The sequence below is a fragment of the Dama dama genome, chromosome 30, assembly GCF_033118175.1.
Source record: "Dama dama isolate Ldn47 chromosome 30, ASM3311817v1, whole genome shotgun sequence".
In the NCBI taxonomy this organism is placed as follows: Eukaryota; Metazoa; Chordata; class Mammalia; order Artiodactyla; family Cervidae; genus Dama; species Dama dama.
In genome coordinates, this window is record NC_083710.1 from 55,063,235 (window position 1) to 55,082,325 (window position 19,091).

The following is a 19,091-nucleotide window of genomic DNA, read 5'->3' on the forward strand; positions in this document are numbered from 1 at the left end:
ACTGGTATGTTAGATAAACTTTTTGATCGTTATCTGGTTATTTAAGTAATATGAAACACCCAATAATGTGGCTCAGTTAATTTGGGGCCAGGTAATAAAAGCTTATCTTGCCTTAAGATTCTTGAATGTCCATAGCTATTCAATCAGGACAGGTCACACTTGAGGAGCACGGGTATAGTTTTCACCAACAGTGTCACCCTGCACACCTAGCCATCTTGGGTCATGTTTCCCTGTGACTGTCTCTATTTCCCCTGGGATGATGTCCTAAGCAAATGTGAAGAGTGAAGAGATATTGCTTCTTTATGGAGTTTTTCCTCTTATCTTCATATGACATCAGTTCCCATTCTTGTCTCATTGTTATGATGGAGTGTGTCTCTCTACATTTAGCCAGTGAAGAAGGAAGTTGTCAGCCAACCCAGTGCTCTGAAGGTGGCCTTTTTCATTAGCGAAAGCCACACAGATTGAACTGAGACGTTAAGAAGCTTATCAAGTGTCTGTCTCCCGGAGCCTGTCCAGTTTCTCCTTGCATGCCCGAGATGCTATCTCCATCAGTTCGTGTTTCCAGTCTTGAGGTGCTCTTGTCAAATTCAGAACACAAAATTAAAACTGAGGCCCTGCGGTTCATTTTAGGTAAGCTTCGTACAGGGTTCCCTTTCTCGTTGGAGAAGTAATCTGGAATCTCACTAAAATGTTTGTATGGAGACAGGGTCTCTTGACATTTGCTGTTATCTCTCCGTGCTGGAAATCAAAGCTTCATCGTCATGGCCGTGTGCTTCCATCACAGCCTCGCTTTGCTTCGGGACTCAGGATAGCTCCAGCGTGTGTGCCTTGTTATTGGGGAGGATATTGAGTACAGGCAGTAACTCACTAATAGGGACTATGTTCCCCTGAAATTCAGTTTCCATCCCTTTATATCCAGCAACATGAATATGTTATTTGCCAGATATTCCTAAACAATCGCCCTTGCTTTTATTTTGCCAATTATGCATGTGTTTCTGTTTGGTTTAGTTTTGTTTTGCATTTCTACCATGATTAGAAATAAGCTTATTTATTAAAATAAGCAATAACTTACATGACAGTACATAACATTTGTTAAAATGAAGACATAATTGATATGCTATTTTGTTATCTACCCTAATGAGAAAAAACAGATCCTCCCAAAGCAGTTGTTGACTGCTTTTCTCGCAGCTCTGATGACTGACTGCACTTGTCTCTATGGCAGTAGAATTTCCTTTTGGTAGGTGCTCATACCTGTTTCTTGGGGCCTCTGTGTGTTAGTCACTCCTTTGTGTCTAACTCTGTGACCCCATGGACTGTAGCCTGCCAGGCTCTTCTGTCCATGGGGTCTCCCAGGCAGGAATACTGGAGTGGGTTGCCTTTTCCTCCTCCAGGGGATCTTCTCTGCCTTGGATCGAACCTGCATCTCTTGCATCACAGATTCTTTACCCACCGAGCCATCAGGGAAGCCCTGGGACCGCTCGGAGACAGTCCATTTCTGCAAGAATTTGTAGACACCTTTCCTGAGACACTAGGCCTTGATCAGAGATGATTCAAATGCTAAATCATGAATTAAATGTATGAAACACTTGCCCAGTGTGGGCGCAGTGCTGAGGGCTAAGGGTGCAGTAGTGGGATGAGCTTTCCACCCGGCCTTTGGAGATGTGATCCTGTACAAGGGACGGGTGACGGCGATAGCAGCTCTCGTTCTTTTTCCCTTTCCCTTGACCACTGATCCCCAACCCTTTTGGCACCAGGAACTGGTTTTATGGAAGAGAGTTTTTCCACAGCCCGGGGTGGGGGGTTTTGGGGTGATGCAAGCACATGGCATGTATTGTGCACTTTGTTTCTGTTACCAGCTCCACCTCAGATCATCAGGCGTTAGATCCCAGAGGTAGGGGGCCCCTGCCTTAAAACAAGCACTGTGATGTTCAGGGGCCTGAGGGGGTGTGGCCGGGAACTGCTTTCCGGGGGATGTGACATGTCAAAGCCTCAGCAAAAGTTCGGCTGGTGACGGTAGGGGAGGAGGGCAGGGAGCAGCCCAGACCCCCAAAGCTGCTGTAGGAAGGCCCTGAGACGGGACGAGGCTCGTGATGGAAGAGGTGCCGGCAGACCATCGTGGTGGGAGCAGAGCGCAGGGAAGTGAAGAGAGAGAATGTAAGCTGAGTGACTCAGGAAACTAGGGTCGAGGACTCTGGAGTCTCTTGAGATGGTCGGGAAGCCTTTGAATAGTTTAGGCAAAGGAGTGGCGTGACTTTGGACAGGAAAGCTTCAAGGTATTGTCTGAATTGGCTTACACGACTGAGCGTTTTATGAAATCTGGCAAGATTTGGAAAGTTGAAACAGCGATTTTAGAAATTCTTTGGCATGTTAAAGTTAGGCTTTAGCATTTTTTCAGATAATTCTTTAACTTGTTCAGTTGCTGAGTTGTGTCTGATTCTTTGTGACCCCATGGACTACAGCATACCAGGCCTTCCTGTCCCTTTAGCTTAAACTTAAAAATGTTTCCTCCTGCTTCTCTTATTAACATCCTGAATTTCTTGTGTGACCTCCTGTGAGAAGCAGGAGTTTAAAATGTGGCCAAACACTTCATTGTGCTTAATTTACTTTGAAAATATAAGGCTTTGACAGTCTCATGTATTTATAATACATGGCGCTTTAGACTAGTATATAATGGCAAGTGTCACATGTTTGATTTTTTGGAGCTCCTGTCATTGTGTGTTGAATACTTGTGAGCTTAGTATTTTTCCACTTGTTTCAGCTGTAAGATTGTAGTTCAGTGAACTGGGGTGAGTGTTAAAAGTGTAAATCGGTTGACATTCAGGTTTTAGTAGTTTTGTGTGTGCCTGTGTATTCATATACATGTGTAAGTATGCACATGCAGTGTGACCATGTGTGGTCTTCCATTTGCATTGCATTTTTTGGATGATGAAAGTGGAATCAGGAAAAGGATACTCTTGGAGTAGGAGTTGCTAGTGTGTGCTGAAGCTGATAACCACAAGTGGTGGGGGTATCTCATCTTTAGGGTAAAACCAGATATGTATTCTTACAGGAAGCAGAGAGATCTGATTGAGAAGCAGAGCTCGAGGCGACGCCAGGTGTCCATGTTAGACTGAGGAAGCGAGTAGGAGCAGTATTAGAGGAACTCTGAAAGCCTCCCACCTTCCTCCCCTCAGAGAGAGACCTCCTTCCGCTGTGTGGTTGGGAATCTCAGCCACTCTGCTGCTCTGTGTCCAGGCACCTGTGGGGAACTTGCTTATGGAACAGTCCACCTGTTTACGTAGAGGCTGTTGTCCGTTTTCTTAGAGGTGGGTTGGGGTAATACCTATACTAGTGCAGAATAAACTCATGCTAGTTACCTATTCAGATTAACTTAGTCTTTATTCATAAATAATGAACCAGCAACCAGGTCTCAACTTGTGTTTTGAGAAACTTAAGAGCATGAACAAAATAGATCAGCGACTTTGTAGGAGGAAGTAACTGTGGGAATAGAGGGCTCAGTGTGATCTAGTTCAAGAGGGTGATATAGTTTTCAAACAAGAACAGATTGCTCAGAAGAGCGGTGGTCAAAGTATTACTATTTTTAGCCATTTTTAACTTCTCAAAAGTACTGAAGTAAAAATGGAGAGGGCTAAGAACCAAGCCACTTACCTGAATTAGGCAAAGGAATCTCCCCAAAAGAGAAATTGAGAGAAGTTAGGGCACTTGGAGGACAGACCCAGAATCTCTCATCTTTAACAGTTTTAGAAACAGGAACAAAAGGATCAGTAAATAATGGCAGAAATTCTCTTTGAGCTGAAAAAAGACAAGCCCTCAGTGTACACTAGGATAGATGAAAAAAGACCTTGACATCCTGGATTAATTCAGATTTTCCAGGTTTAAAGAGCAAAATCCTAAAAATATGCTAAGGAAGAAATAAGTTGTCGTCAACATTAGTAGACCTTAGACATTGCTTAAGTATTTAATACTATCTTAAAAGTTTTGAGGGAAAGTTCATTTCAAACTGTAATTTTGTACCCAGGCAAATAATAAGTTATGGAGACAAGTGGAGGAAGTTTTTGGATCTGTGAAGACTTAGAAAATTTTACTTTATGCACCTAATTTTCATGATGGAAAAAGTACCAGGAAAAAGATGCATCAGCTCTCAAAAACATTGGCCACTGAGATGACCTAGAAGGCAAGAAATATAAGAAAATGAGTTGACTCTGCAAGCTGGCGATGTTTGGGTCTAGTGCCAAACAATTACTTCTCTTTTTGCTTTTTTTTTTTTTTTTTGGTCCTTTCACAATGCTCAGTTCTCCAGTTAATGGTACTTACTACACCAAAACACTGAAATGCCACATTTATGTGGCTTAACCGTCAGTGGTCACCTTAAAGCCCAGCTTTAGCACAGAATGAATTCGCAGGAAGCCTTGAGAAAAGAGAGATAGAACCATCAAGTCTGCAGGTAGAAGGTTGGAGAGGGTGAGCATACCCTAAATGTCGAAACTTCTCACTGCAGGGAGTCAGGTACAAGCAAGCTGGTGGTTTGTCTACTTAAAGTTGCACTTATATGTAAATTACATAGTTGTTGCGAATTCCAAAACAACACTTCTGGAAAAGGGATCTGGCTGTTTTTGACCTTTATGTATATTTTAATGTTCTTCTCCATGCAGGCATTTTAATAAAATCATGGAGGTGCTTAGTTTTAGGGCCGAAAAATGTTTCTGCTTTGTTAAAACTTGGCTGTTTAGGTTTACTTTCTACCACCACTCAGGATTAGTAAGTCAGAGGCCTTTTCTGCCACTGGAATGTTGGCCACATAGATTATGTCCCTTCCTGACAGAAGAGTACCCCAGCTCATGAGATACTAGACAGGCAGGATGGTCCAGAATCCATTTCTAGCACTCTTCTCTTTAGGAACTTCTCCGTGCTGTCTGTTGGGCTCATGGGCTTGGATTCTTAGCACACTGGATGTTTTCATGGGCAGAAAGACTCGTTATTTGGGCTTCCCAGGTGGCTCAGTGGTAAAGAATCCACCTGCAGTTCAGGAAAACTGGGTTTGATCCCTGGGTGGGGAAGATCCTATGGAGAAGGGAAAGGCTACCCACTCCAGTATTCTTACCTGGAGAATTCCATGGAAAGAGGAGCCTGGTGGGCTGACAGTCCATAGGATTGCAAAGAGTCGGAGACGACTGAGCGACTAACACTTTCTTTTCAGTCTGTCTTTAGTGTTGGCTGGGGGGAACCCACTATATTCTGATGTGAGGTCATCTAGCCTGTTTCTTCATAGCCTCAGAATCTGTAACATCTTCCCTGTCTCGTTACTGCCGTATAGAACTTGCGAGTTGTTCTGACCAGCTGTCATGACTTGGCTCCAGTCTAAATTGAGAACAGCTGTCTGCAGTCCATATGACAAGATCGCGTCACGGACAGAGCCTTAGGTCACTCTCTTCCCTTGTTCTTTGCGGGTTCCATTATCACTTTCACGTAGGCGCTCTTCTCACATTCTGTGGCCATCTTCACTGCCCTTAAATTTGATGTAAGTCATAGCAATCAGACCTGGGGAAAAATGACTTCTCCGTAAGGGAATTTTTAAACATGCCTTTGAAGTCTAATTACTACTAAGTTTAGATTTATTTTTAACCTTCCCTGTTAATTGCAGATGGAAAGTCTGATGATGATGCTGATGACTTGTGAAACTGTAGAGGTCACTCCAGCCCTGGATGACACTGGATTTGGTCCATGTGCACTTAAAGCTGGCAGCTTATCTTCAGTTCTGCCCAGTGATTAAGTGGGAACAAGTTGACAATCCACAGAATTTCTCTTCCCATCCCTCATTTCCCAGCTTGACTTGTAGACCATTGTCCTGGTTAGAGAAGACCTGAGAAGGACCCAGGAGTAGCTGCGAGAGAAGAGTGTTCAGCATGTGGTCTTGGGACGGGTGAGGGTCTGAGAAGCAGCAAAGGCCTAATGCCTGAATCATGATGATGAATCCTTTAACCAGCAACGTGTTTATCTGTGAAGTTCAGATTAAGAGTGATTATGAAATTGATCCTTAGGAACAAATGTTAAGTAATGCTCCTTCATGGTGAAATTCTGTAACTCATATTCAACAAGTATTAAACATTTATCTGCTAATCTTTGGGGGTATACACCATCTTTTAGTTCCTTTCAAATCTAATATATTTTAAATCTTAATTCTAATGTTGAAATTACTTTCTTGACTATCTCTAGGTATTATTTATGCTTAAATGAACTCTTTCATTAGATGTGTCTTAATGGTGGTAGTCATGGTTCTCTAAATTATTTGTAAACTATTACACTTGAATATAATTAGAAGTTTAAATTAGAAGTTAAGAGTATTAGCATGCTCTGGGATCATAGGTATATATATATGTATTATATTTATGTGTAAAACATATATCATAATTTTAAATCATTACATTTGTCATCATAGGTTGAATGAATTGAACTCGGAAAAGATTCAAGTTAACCTAGTAGGATTTTCTGGCTGTAACTGGAAGATGGAGAGACTTGGGTTTGAGAAGTAACTTACTTTGATTAGGTAGTCTGTAAGAGTACACCAATTGAGGACCTCATCATCTAGTTCTTTAATCTTTCTGTGAATCCACTGGCACATGCATATGAGCTGAATCCTCTTTACTTTGTATTTGGGAAAGAGCACTAATGATCGCCTATTTCATAGTAGCAATAGGACCTCCTAGATCCCATATGCTTGTTTATCAGGCCATGGAGAAATTAATGCTACTGAAGTCCACCAAGTAATAACAGTGGATCAGATAAGCCACAAGCCATATGTTACTACTCCGGGGCCCTGGCACAGGTGGGAGCCAAGTCGGCAATGCTTGCGTCCTGTTAACTTAAGTCCAGAAAGTCTTTACCTCTGTCTGTGCAGTCAGTTTGTAATAGTGAACCTGTAAAATGCTGTCTTTGCACAGGGTTTTTAATTCCCATGTTTAAGCTTAGTCCAAACATTTGAATGCATCTGTGTGCCAAGCATTTCTACCGACTGTAGAAAAAAAAGCTGTAATATGATCACCTAGGAAGTTTATTCTGGAGAGGATGGTTTGTGAAAACAGACCTCTTCCTGCCCCAGTGACTTGTGGGCTTGGATCAAAATGCTGTGGTCTGGATACAGCTTCTTGCCAGTACGAGAAGAGTTAATGTCGCCCGTCCTTCAGTGATCCTGGAGCCCCCTGTAACTGGTGTTAGTAAAGGGCCGTGTAGTTGAATTCCTCTGCTTGGCTTAAAGCTGAGCGCTGCCTGTGTGCTCAGTCGTTTCAGTCATGCCTGACTCTTTGCAGCCCTTTGGACTGGAGCCCACCAGGCTCCTCTGACTGTGGGAATTCTCAAGGCAAGAATACTGGAGTGGGTTGCCATTCCCTCCTCCAGGGGATCATCCCAAACAGGGATCGAACCCGCGACTGTTGCATCTCCTGCGCTGGCAGAGGTGTTCTTTACCACTATCTCCATCTGAGAAGCCCTGAGGGCTACCTGCCTGTTGCATAAAAGATAGAATAAAATTAGAAGGATTGAGTGTTTGTTAATCTCTCCTTGCTTCCTTTTTCTCTGCCTTCTGGGACTCTGTGGGAAAGAACATCATTATTTAAGAGTCAGAGATATGACTTAGGAGCCTGTGGTTTTGAAGAAACAGTATTTCTTAGAAAATGTGTCATGTGGGACGTTTGTTTCCTCTGAGATAGTCTTTGGGTAAATAAGTGAGAACTGTTGACCTATCCTGGTCAAACTGTTGAAGGTTCAAGATTCAGTACTTTGTTTGAGTTGGTAACAGCTGAGGAAAGATTAAGCCTGTGGACTCATTTAAATGAGCTATAATGTAAAAAGCATACGCGTCATTTTGAGAAGAGAGGCTAAACTGCCCAAGTATTAGGAAAAGTGGATCATTTCGGCATTTTTCCTTTCTCCCACCTAGCTTCCAGAACATTTTCCCTTAGAAGTTATAAAATATCTTTGCCCCAACTTGCTGTCAATTTTCTGTAGTTTTCCTTAAAAAATGTTCTCTGGATTGTGAATACAGGCTGCAAACTTCTGTCTCACACTTGCCACAGCCCTGCCTGTTACGAAGAGCACACCTTCTCTTCCACTGAGAATGCGGGAACACAAGGATGCTACATAGATTTGCTCCAGATCTGAGAACTAGCATCTGGCAAAATGGAGACTAGAACTCTGGCGTCCAGTGTCTTTCAATCTTTCGTTGGTCTTTACTACAACATGTTAGAAAAAAATGACAGTGAAGAGACATGCTATCAGCCATCATTGTTATATCTCAACCTGTGACATACCCTTGCAATAGAATATTAATCCTATGTATCAGAGGGAATATTAAAAAACTGGTATGTGTATTATTAGTCCAAGGGTTGGCAAATGATGGCCATATCTGGCCTCCTACCTGTTTTTGTATGGCCCCTTTCACATTTTTAAATGGTTGAAAAAAATTAAAAGAATAGTATTTCATGACCCATATTTTCTATTAAATCCAGCTCTTGGTATATATATAGTTTTGTTGGTGCCATAGTCACTCATATGTACTTTGTCTATGCTTAACGCCATGATGGTAGCGTGGGCAGAGTTGAGTGGTTGCAGCACAGACCTAATGGTGGCAAAGCCTGAAATGTTTACTGCCTGGCCCTTTACAGAAAATGTTTGCCAGTTCTTGTGTTGGCCTGTTGCTGTGATCTCTGACTTTTGTTGGCATTGAACACAGCCATCTAGCCCTTGCAGACCCGTATCTGACTCCTTTTACTAAGATCGTACCCTGGATCTCTCAAATTCCCTGGTGGCAAATAACCTTCAGTCACTAGAGTTTTTATTTTTTCCCTTACTACTTATAACAAGTGGTCCCTTTGACATTTCTATGAATAATACAACCACCACAGTTCAGCTGTCTTAACCCAATAGGACATAAATGCCCTGTAGAGAATCATGAAGTGGACACTTGCTAATGTCGTGTGTTCTGTTTAGGACTGCCTGTTGAGATTAGTTTCCTTCCAGAGAGATGCTGTCCAGACTCACCTACATAATAGCTTATACTTGTCCCAGGCCATTACTATTTCACAGATTCTTTATTCCAGCCTCTACCTTCTCAGCATGTTTGTTGCCTTCTAATTTACAGATGAGAGGCCACAAAACCCACCTTCACCTCCTGCCTTCTCTGCTGCTTCTCCCTTTCCCACACTTAACGTGCCTTCCTTCAGCCTCTTCTCTTTCCCTTCCTCACTGTCTCCCCGGGTGCTCCCATTCGTGCCTGTGGCTTCACCTGACAGGTACTTGTTGATGTCCTGTGGCCTCTTTGTCTCTAGCCCTCTCTCCTGAATTCTGACTCTGCTGGGCACCAGCATGTAGGCATGTCCTTGAATTCAGTTCATTTTTTCTCAAGCGTGCTCATCTCGTATCTCCCATTTTAGTGGATGACATGTGTCTTAGAATCCATAGTGTTTGACTTTGCCTTCCTTCTTCCCTCTGCTCCCTGTATTCATTGAGTCACCAGGTATCTCCACTTGAGCTTGGATGCCACTTAACATGTTCTCACCCTGTGTTCTGCTGATACTTAATTTGGTGCCTTGTGAGGTCTCACCAGCTCTGCCATGAAGCCTCCTGACCAGTCCCCCAGTCATCAGTCTCTACCCAATTGGTGCATTATCTCTATGGCTGTTTATGCCATCATCAAATAGCATAGCTGGTCATGACTTTCTCCTTTACAAAGTCAAAACACCAATTGAACATTAAAGCCAATACTGCATACTAGCAGTCCCCAACCTTTTTGGGACCAGGGACCAGTTTCCTGGGAGACAATTTTTCCACAGACTGGAAGTGGGGGGATGGTTTCGGTTTGATTCAAGTGCCTTACCTTTATTGTGCACTTTGTTTCTGTTATTATTACATCAGTTCTGCCTCAGATCACCAGGCATTAGATCCTGGAGGTTTGGGACCCCTGCTGCATGTGACAGGATGTAAACGGATCCTCCCAACCTCTCTAGCCCTGATTCTTCTCCACATTCCCTTTGCTTCTGTCCTAACATTGGCCATTCCCTGAATATGCATCTCTTGTTCATGTCTTCCTGGCTTTGCATGTGTGATACAGTCGAGCAGTTAGTGGGAAGTGCTCTTATAGGTACAGTTCTTCAGCTGGTCTCAAGCTGGACTGACATGTCTAGACTCACCTTTGTCTTCAAAGATACACTAAGTTGTAGTTATAATAGGTATAAGAAAGTTGGCAACATCATTTAGATGTGAAAGTAGGAATGGTAGAATGGTTTGAAATAGGGGAATATTAGTGAAGCTGCCAAGATTTTAACCTTGATTTTAATGCTTAATGTGTTGAGCATTGTATTAGGTACTCGACTGGCTCTGTCTGTAATGAGGGGAAAGTGTGAAAATGATGCTTTGAACAGTAGAGCGTTGCTTTATTTTGAACTTTTATAGGTTGAGGCATACTGTCCTTTTGAGAAGTATCACTAGGATTTTCACATTAGATCACTTATTCTTTTTATGTGAATTAAGCCATGCTGAATTATTAGATTTTGATTATATGCACGTGTGTATGTGTGTATATATACATATATATATATATTCAACAAAAACTCGAATATTTACTATGAGTCTAAGCAAAGATCAGGATATGGAGTGTCTTTGTTTTTGGAAAAATTTTTGTTAGGAATATTTAGTGTGGAAAATTTAAAATACTTATATTCTTTTTTAAATCTCTCCCATTACCTATCCTTTATGGTTTTTCTTGACATTATCACCACTGGAGCATTTATCAAATTGATTTTTGCAGAGGGAGTCATATTTTGCTTAATGATGTATAAAAAATAGCTTCACAGATATAGTGTAATTTTTTTTTTTAAGTTAGACAACTTTGAAGGTGTACATAAAATAACTTGATAGGCCATTATACACTCAAACTAGCTTCTCTCTAGGAAGATGAGGGATCCACCACAATTTAGTATTGATACTTTGTCACGTTTATTTCAATAGAAAATGCTTATTAGAAGGTGGCAAAGTTGAAAAGCTTCAGTTCAGTCACTCAGTCCTGTCCAGCTCTTTGTGACCCCATGAATTGCAGCACGCCAGGCCTCCCTGTCCATCACCAACTCCGGAAGTTTACACAAACTCATGTCCATTGAGTTGGTGATGCCATCCAGCCATCCCATCCTCTGTCGTCCCCTTCTCCTCCTGCCCCCAGTCCCTCCCAGCATCAGGGTCTTTTCCAATGAGTCAACTCTTCACATGAGGTGGCCAAAGTATTGGAGTTTCAGCTTCAGCATCAGTCCTTCCAATGAACACCCAGGACTGATCTCCTTTAGGATGGACTGGTTGGATCTCCTTGCAGTCCAAGGGACTCTCAAGAGTCTTCTCCAACACCACAGTTAAAAAACATCAGTTTTCCAGTGCTCAGCTTTCTTCACAGTCCAACTCTCACATCCATACATGACCACTGGAAAAACCATAGCCTTGACTAGATGGACCTTCATTGGCAGAGTAATGTCTCTGCTTTTTAATATGCTGTCTAGGTTGGTCATAACTTTCCTTCCAAGGAGTAAGCATCTTTTAATTTCATGGCTGCAATGACTATCTGCAATGATTTTGGAGCCCAAAAAAATAAAGTCTGACACTGTTTCCAGTGTTTCCCCATCTATTTGCCATGAGGTGATGGGACCAGATGCCATGATCTTAGTTTTCTGAATGTTGAGCTTTAAGCCAACTTTTTCACTCTCCTCTTTCACTTTCATCAAGAGGCTTTTTAGTTCCTCTTGACTTTCTGCCATAGAGGGGTGTCATCTGCGCATTTGAGGTTATTGATATTTCTCCCGGCAATCTTGATTCCAGCTTGTGCTTCTTCCAGCCCAGCATTTCTGAAGATGTACTCTGCATATAAGTTAAATAAGCAGGGTGACAATATACAGCCATGACGTACTCCTTTTTCTATTTGGAAACAGTCTGTTGTCCCATGTCCAGTTCTAACTGTTGCTTCCTGACCTGCATACAGGTTTCTCAAGAGGCAGGTCAGGTGGTCTGGTATGCGCATCTCTCTCAGAATTTTCCACAGTTTATTGTGATCCACACAGTCAAAGGCTTTGTCATAGTCAATAAAGCAGAAATAGATATTTTTCTGGAACTCTCTTGCTTTTTCTATGATCCAGCAATTTGATCTCTGGTTCCTCTGCCTTTTCTAAAACCAGCTTGAACATCTGGAAGTTCACGGTTCATGTATTGCTGAAGCCCGACTTGGAGAATTTTGAGCATTACTTTACTAGTGTGTGAGATGAGTGCAATTGTGAGGTAGTTTGAGCATTCTTTGGGATTGCCTGTCTTTGGGATTGGAATGAAAACTGACCTTTTCCAGTCCTGTGGCCACTGCTGAGTTTTCCAAATTTGCTGGCATATTGAGTATAGCACCTTCACAGCATCATCTTTCAGGATTTGAAATAGCTCAAGTGGAATTCCATCACCTCCACTAGCTTTGTTCGTAGTGATGCTTTCTAAGGCCCACTTGACTTCACATTCCAGGATGTCTGGCTCTAGGTCAGTGATCACACCATTGTGATTATCTGGATCATGAAGATCTCTTTTGTACAATCCTTCTGTGTATTCTTGCCAGCTCTTCTTAATGTCTTCTGCTTCTGTTAGGTCCATACCATTTCTATCCTTTATCAAACTCATCTTTGCATGGAATGTTCCCTTGGTATCTCTTATTTTCTTGAAGAGATCTCTAGTCTTTCCCATTCTGTTGTCTTCCTCTATTTCTTTGCATTGATCGCTGAGGAAGGCTTTCTTAACTCTCCTTGCTGTTCTTTGGAACTGCATTCAAATGGGAATATCTTTCCTTTTCTCCTTTGCTTTTCGCTTCTCTTCTTTCACAGCTATTTTTAAGGCCTCCTTGGACAACCATTTTGCCTTTTTGCATTTTTTTTCCATGGGGATGGTCTTGATCCCTGTCTCCTGTACAATGTCACAAACCTCTGTCCATAGTTCATCAGGCACTCTGTCTATCAGATCTAGTCCCTTAAATCTATTTCTCATTTCCATTGTATAGTCATAAGGGATTTGATTTAGGTCATACGTGAATGGTCTAGTGGTTTTCCCTACTTTCTTCAATTTAAGTCTGAATTTGGCAATGAGGAGTTCATGATCTGAGTCACAGTCAGCTCCCGGTCTTGTTTTTGCTCCCTGTATAGAGCTTCTCCATCTTTGTCTGCAAAGAATATAATCAGTCTGATTTCGGTGTTGATCATCTGGTGATGTCCATGTTTAGAGTCTTCTCTTGTGTTGTTGGAAGAGGGTGTTTGCTATGACCAGTGCGTTTTCTTGGCAAAACTCTATTAGCCTTTGCCCTGCTTCATTCCATACTCGGAAGGCCAAATTTGCCGGTTACTCCAGGTGTTTCTTGAGTTCCTACTTTTGCATTCCAGTCCCCTATAATGAAAAGACGAGCTATTGGTTGAAAGCTTAACCAATCCCAATTGTATTCTTAACAAGAAAGCTTTAGAAAGTCTTTAGATGTGGGGAGTGGAGTACAGGACAGTGGATAAGGGTATGAGTGTGATCATCTGTAGTACCTTTCAGATGTTGTATTTGGTGAAAAGCCACTGCACTACTTGAGAAAGGAAGAGAGCAACACAGTTAAAGTGGTCAGTGACCGACACAAGCTTGCTAGTGATGCTCAGAGCAAGCTGGCTGAGGGTGGCGTGAGTGGCTGGAAGTGGGTAAAGGAATAGATGTGATGCTTTAGCAAGAGATGGCCAGGGTATTGGTCAAGGAAGTGACTGTAGGACCACACGGGTGCAGACAGAAGTGTTCTGGCAGAAAGTTGGACTTAGGTATTTAGGGATGAATGACTTGCCGAGTCAAGACTTGCCAAACAAGTTTGTTTAACACAAGTTGAAGAAGCCCTTTACTTAAAACTCTGGAGTAGGACGATAGGAAAATTAGCTGTTGAGAAGTTTATCACTCATTTTGGCCTTCATCAAAAAAATTGTCTTGCTGCTTTCTTCAGTTCAGTCACTCAGTCATGTCTGACTCTTTGCGAACCCATGAACTGCAGCACACCAGGCTTCCCTGTCCTTCACCAACTCCCAGAGCTTGCTCAAACTCATGTCCATTGAGTTGGTGATGCCATTCAGTCATCTCATCGTCTGTCTTCCCCTTCTCCTCCTGCCCCCAGTCTTTCCCAGCATCAGGGTCTTTTCCAATGAGTCAGTTCTTCGACTCAGGTGGCCAAAGTGTGGGAGCTTTTAGGACTGATTTCCTTTGGGATTGACTGGTTTGATCTCCTTGTGGTCCAAGGGACCCTCAAGAGTCTTCTCCAACATCACAGTTCAAAAGCGTCAATTCTTGGACACTCAGGTTTCTTTACGGTCCAACTCCCACATCCGTGCATAGATTCTTAGAGTCATTCTGATCATCATATCAAGCCTCTCAAATAATTTGACATCCTTATATGCAGAAAATCAATTAAATTAATTGGAAGAGGCAAAACTGCCTTATGAAAAGTTCTTTTGTTTGTTTCTAATCTCTGTGAAAATGCTTCCCGTTAAAGTTGTTCTAGTTCTTGAGCTACAGAGTGAGGAATAACTAGGATGCAGTGGCTTCCACTCTACTCCCCTCTCCTCCTCCACCACAACCTTGGGCACTAATACAACATCACTGTTTTGTTTGCTTGCCTCCGCAACAATTCTCCTCCCTTTTCTTAAAATCCTCCATGCCAAGAGGACAATGCAGAGCTTTCTTTCTCGCAATAGATGCTAATTGTGTTCTCAGTTGGGATCTTGCTTCATAGCTGTGATCACTGTGCCATTGTGCTGGGTGGCTGGGTCACAGAAGTCATTGTGCAGAGTAATGAATGCTATTTAGTTGTGATGCGTGGTCGCCTGCATCTGTGGGTGAGAACACGCAGTCACTGTAATCTGGTGAGTGATCAGACTGGTGTGACGTAACATCATCTGTTAAGCAAGTGAGCAGTCACAAAGAGCAGTTGGGTGTTTCTTGTTTCTTTAATATAGAATTGTTAATGAGAAACTTTGAAGGTATGAAACAAACTACATAGTGGGTGTTGCATCTTAACTGCTGTTTCTCAGTGTATCTGGGCCTCAGTTTACATATCTGGTGGTTTAGGGCAGGGAATACCAGCTCTGCACATCTCTGCTCTGGGCAGGTTGGGAAGGACTCCTTAACCCCCAGAGAATTGCATGTTGGATAAGGGTCATGACTGGTGTCAACCAGGAACGTGGCTTCCTGGCAGAGTCCAGTTCTTGAAAAGTGTGGATTCTGAAAACGGAATCGCTGAATGCAAATTCCTCAGCTAGTTCTTTCTTCTACATAGGGAACAGGTACTTCTGTAATTGTTCATATGGGATGTACTGTTTCTCAAGAATTCTTGCTGAAGTAACAGGAAGCATTTTGCTCTTGTAAATAACCTTGGTGATATTTTGCAAGGACCTCACCAGCCCCGGGATTGAAGCTCATTAACTTTCTTGCCTGCCCACAGCTGCTTCTTTTCCACCCTGCTGCCCCCCATTTTTGAACACTTTTCAGCTATTTGCTCATTAGCATCGCTCATTAATAGTGTCCTGGGGAGTGCATTTCAGAGCAGTCCTTTTTATACGTGTGTCTGCAAGTTTTGTCAAATTTCCAGCAAATATAACCAAGTTACTGCTCAAAGTGAAATCTAATTTATATTTTTAATCTAATTTATGTTTTTTATTTCTTCCCTCCTATCCTGCTTTTATATATACTAAATATCCACTTAGTATACATCTAAGGGATTGCTTTTTAGAAAAGTGTTTCTTGACTAGCACAGTACTCCATGAAGAGAGAGGGAGTGATTTTAGATGTGACTTAGGTTTTTTGGTTTTTTTTTGTTTGTTTGTTTGTTTTTTACAATTTAGAGTGTTTTTATGATCCTGAGGTCCTGGGAATTTTGGAGGAGGGAAATACATTAATTAGGACATGTGAGATAATGTACAGTTAGATCACCTGCCCATGCAGGTACATTCCTTTTTGTTCCTTGTTTGTTTCTTCAGTCGCTAAGTTGTGTCTGACTCTTCACGACCCCGTGGACTGTAGCCCGCCCGGCTTCTTTGTCCATGAGGTTTCCCAGGCAAGAATACTGGAGTGGGTTGCCATTTCCTTTCTTCCTTATTTTATAGTATTAAATTAATAATATGTGTAATCCTGCCTTTAAAAGTTACGTAAATAACACATTCAGTGCAGAAAATTTGGAAAATATTTTTTTATAAAGAAAAAATCCAACAGATTATCAATTATCTCTATGCCTGCTATCTAAAATAACTATCAGTAAGTTTTGGTGTATATATACCTTTGTGTTATTTTTATAGATCATTTTTCCATAAAATTTGTTTTGGCCTCAAGCCCATTCAGAAATGTGGTAGTCATTTTAAGTTTCTTCCATAATCCATGAACAAGTTTTCATAAAAATATTTTGATCGACATTTGTTAATATTAAATGGATTGAAAATAAACCTTAGGAAAAAAAATAGGACCATTTTAACAGTTAATATTAAAAGAACTTTCGGGGTAATTATAAAGATAAATTGCTTTGAGTTTTTCTTTTGACCTTAACATTTTATATTATTAAAACATTTAAGTTTTTGTGCAGAAATAGAAAAACAGAAAACATTCATAATGAGGAAATTAAAGACAAATTTTCATTGTTATTTAGACATACTGACTGTAATCAAGGTGCTACTGATTGATTTGTTCTTAATGGTGGTAGAAATAGGACCCTTCTTCACAAATAGCCCACTTTTACATGTCTTTCCCTAAGATGGATGAGAGGCAGCTAAGAGTGGAAAGTTGCTTTGTCTCTTCCTTTTTTAGCCCCTCCCCTGCCTCCCTCTGACCAGTCGCATTTGCCTCTGCATAGCTAACTGCTGCTGTTTGTTTTCTGCTTCCGTGACAGTCAGCCGATGGCGAAGTCTCTTCCCTTCAAATGTTTCACTGGCTTTTCCTTATAGTCCTGTGGCGAGACTCAGCCCTTATAGCAATGGCATTAATACTCCCAGCTTCTCTAAAACCTCAAATAAAGCAATACTAACACCTGAAAGAACAGGTAATATTTCAACTTCTTGATTAGCTGCTTACTTTGTGAATTGGTCACCAAACACGGCTTAAAAAATTATCCACCTTTCATTGAAAAGCTTGAGGGTAATCTTATCACGATGGGGAGTTTGCTGCGCACCTACTTGGGGTATGAAAAAGGCTAATTTATACTTAAATACCATTAATCTGCTCTTCATTGTGCATAGCAGGCAGCTTTCCCTCCTTATCAAATGTATATATTACATATATGTATTTCCAAATGTGCTTTTAAAATTAAATGTCAAACAAAATAGAGGTACTTTCATTATGGTTGAAGATTATAAGACTTTTATATCTTGTTTAAAAACTTTTTGATAGCTTTTTAAGTCAGGGTTATATAGAAAGAATAGTCATAGTAGCTTTTTATGTGATGGCCGTCTCAACATTTCCTTCATTGTTTGATCACTGGTATGATTCCATTCTTATAATTTTCTTTGTTGGGTCCTTTCTTCCTTGGTTGTTGTATCTCAAGTCACTACTTACTTTCACGAGTGACTCCTGGTCTCCTGTGATGACTCTGTCATCATAGACGGAGTGATAAAGATTTATGAAGGTTTTGTATGTGCTTTTGTGTGGACGTGTGCCTTTTATGTGTGGTATTCTTATCCATGTATGGCACTGCTGTTTGCACCTGTTTAAAAAATGTACCAGATTAAAATTTATTGTAAACTATATAATCCATTATTACCAGTGAGAAGCATGTCTGATTATCAACTGGAAGTGTACAGCATGTGCATCTTAATGCCTGTAGGTATATACTTAAGCTAATGGGATGCAGGTTTAGCATTATTGATTTTTCTTGTCTTATGGTGGTAAAAAAAACACATAACATGAAATCCACTGAAATCTACCTTCTTGACAGTTTTTTTGTGGTATACAGCAGAGAGTGGTTTTTTGAACTATGAAAACTCAATTTGAAAAAAAAAAAACAGAAAATGAGTGGTTTTGTGTATATGAATTACAAACATGTGAAAACATGCATATTGTCTGGCCATTGACTTGTCATAGTGGTGTGCTGGTCATTTTTTGGTGACTTATGAAAACAGGAAAAATACAGAGGAGTCTTTTCTGTTTTTGTTTTTTTTATATCCGTCAGCCACTCTGTGTCCTTTGAGTGGAGAATGCCTTGATTTGCTGAGTGTTGACGTGTGAACTGTGAAGCACATTCAGACATCAATTCTTCAGAGTTAATAACGAACACGTTCCCTCGTTTTCAGGTCACACACCCAGGGGCTCCCCGCTCAGTCCCCAGTCGTCCATAGACAGCGAGCTGAGTACTTCCGAGCTGGAAGACGATTCTATCTCCATGGGATACAAGTTACAGGACCTCACAGATGTTCAGATCATGGCTCGTCTGCAAGAAGAAAGTATGTTCTTTTTAAACTAGAAAATGTGTTAAACTAGAGGCTTCTACTTGAAATCTGAGATTTCAGGCATTTCTCCCCCAGGTAATGGGCAAACAGTTCTGTTCTTTCTCTTATACCATCCTACTCTGGAGGTGGAGCAATTAATTAAGTGCTTCTCAGTCTCATGACCACTGTAAAGTATTAGATATACTCCAGCCAAACATGTGGGTGTGAAAACACTGCCAGTGTAGCCACCGTGGAAGCAGTTTGCCAGTTTCTTAGAGAAACTTCCGTTCCTATAAGGCCCAGCACATCATGTTCTTGGGCATTTATCCTAGAGTGATGGAGACTTGTGTTCAAAAACACAAAAGCATGTGCATGAATGTTCACAGCAGCTTTTATTTGTAATAATAGCTAAAAACCAGAATGATCTCTGATGTCCTTCAGTAATAAATTGTCAGTCAAGCTGCGGTACCTCCATACTGTGGAGTACTACTCAGCAAGGAAAAAGAAGAAATTTTGATGGACATACCGCCTTGGGTGTATCTCCAGGGAATTATGCTGAGTGAAAAAGATGCTGCAGGTTGCATACAGTATAATTCCCTTTAGATAACATTTTAGAAA

General features: G+C 41.3%; 1 protein-coding gene across 2 annotated transcripts in view; it reads left to right on the forward strand.

Moving 5' to 3' along the window:
- SLAIN1 (SLAIN motif family member 1) overlaps window positions 1–19,091 on the forward strand; it is a 53,841-nt gene that overhangs the window by 22,329 nt on the left and 12,421 nt on the right. The window contains exons 3-4 of one of the 2 annotated variants that reach the window (XM_061133216.1): window positions 16,943–17,092; window positions 18,339–18,488. In XM_061133216.1, coding sequence (XP_060989199.1) covers window positions 16,943–17,092; window positions 18,339–18,488 — 300 coding nt within the window. The remainder of the gene's footprint in view (window positions 1–16,942; window positions 17,093–18,338; window positions 18,489–19,091) is intronic. The other variant, XM_061133217.1, reaches the window with a different exon arrangement.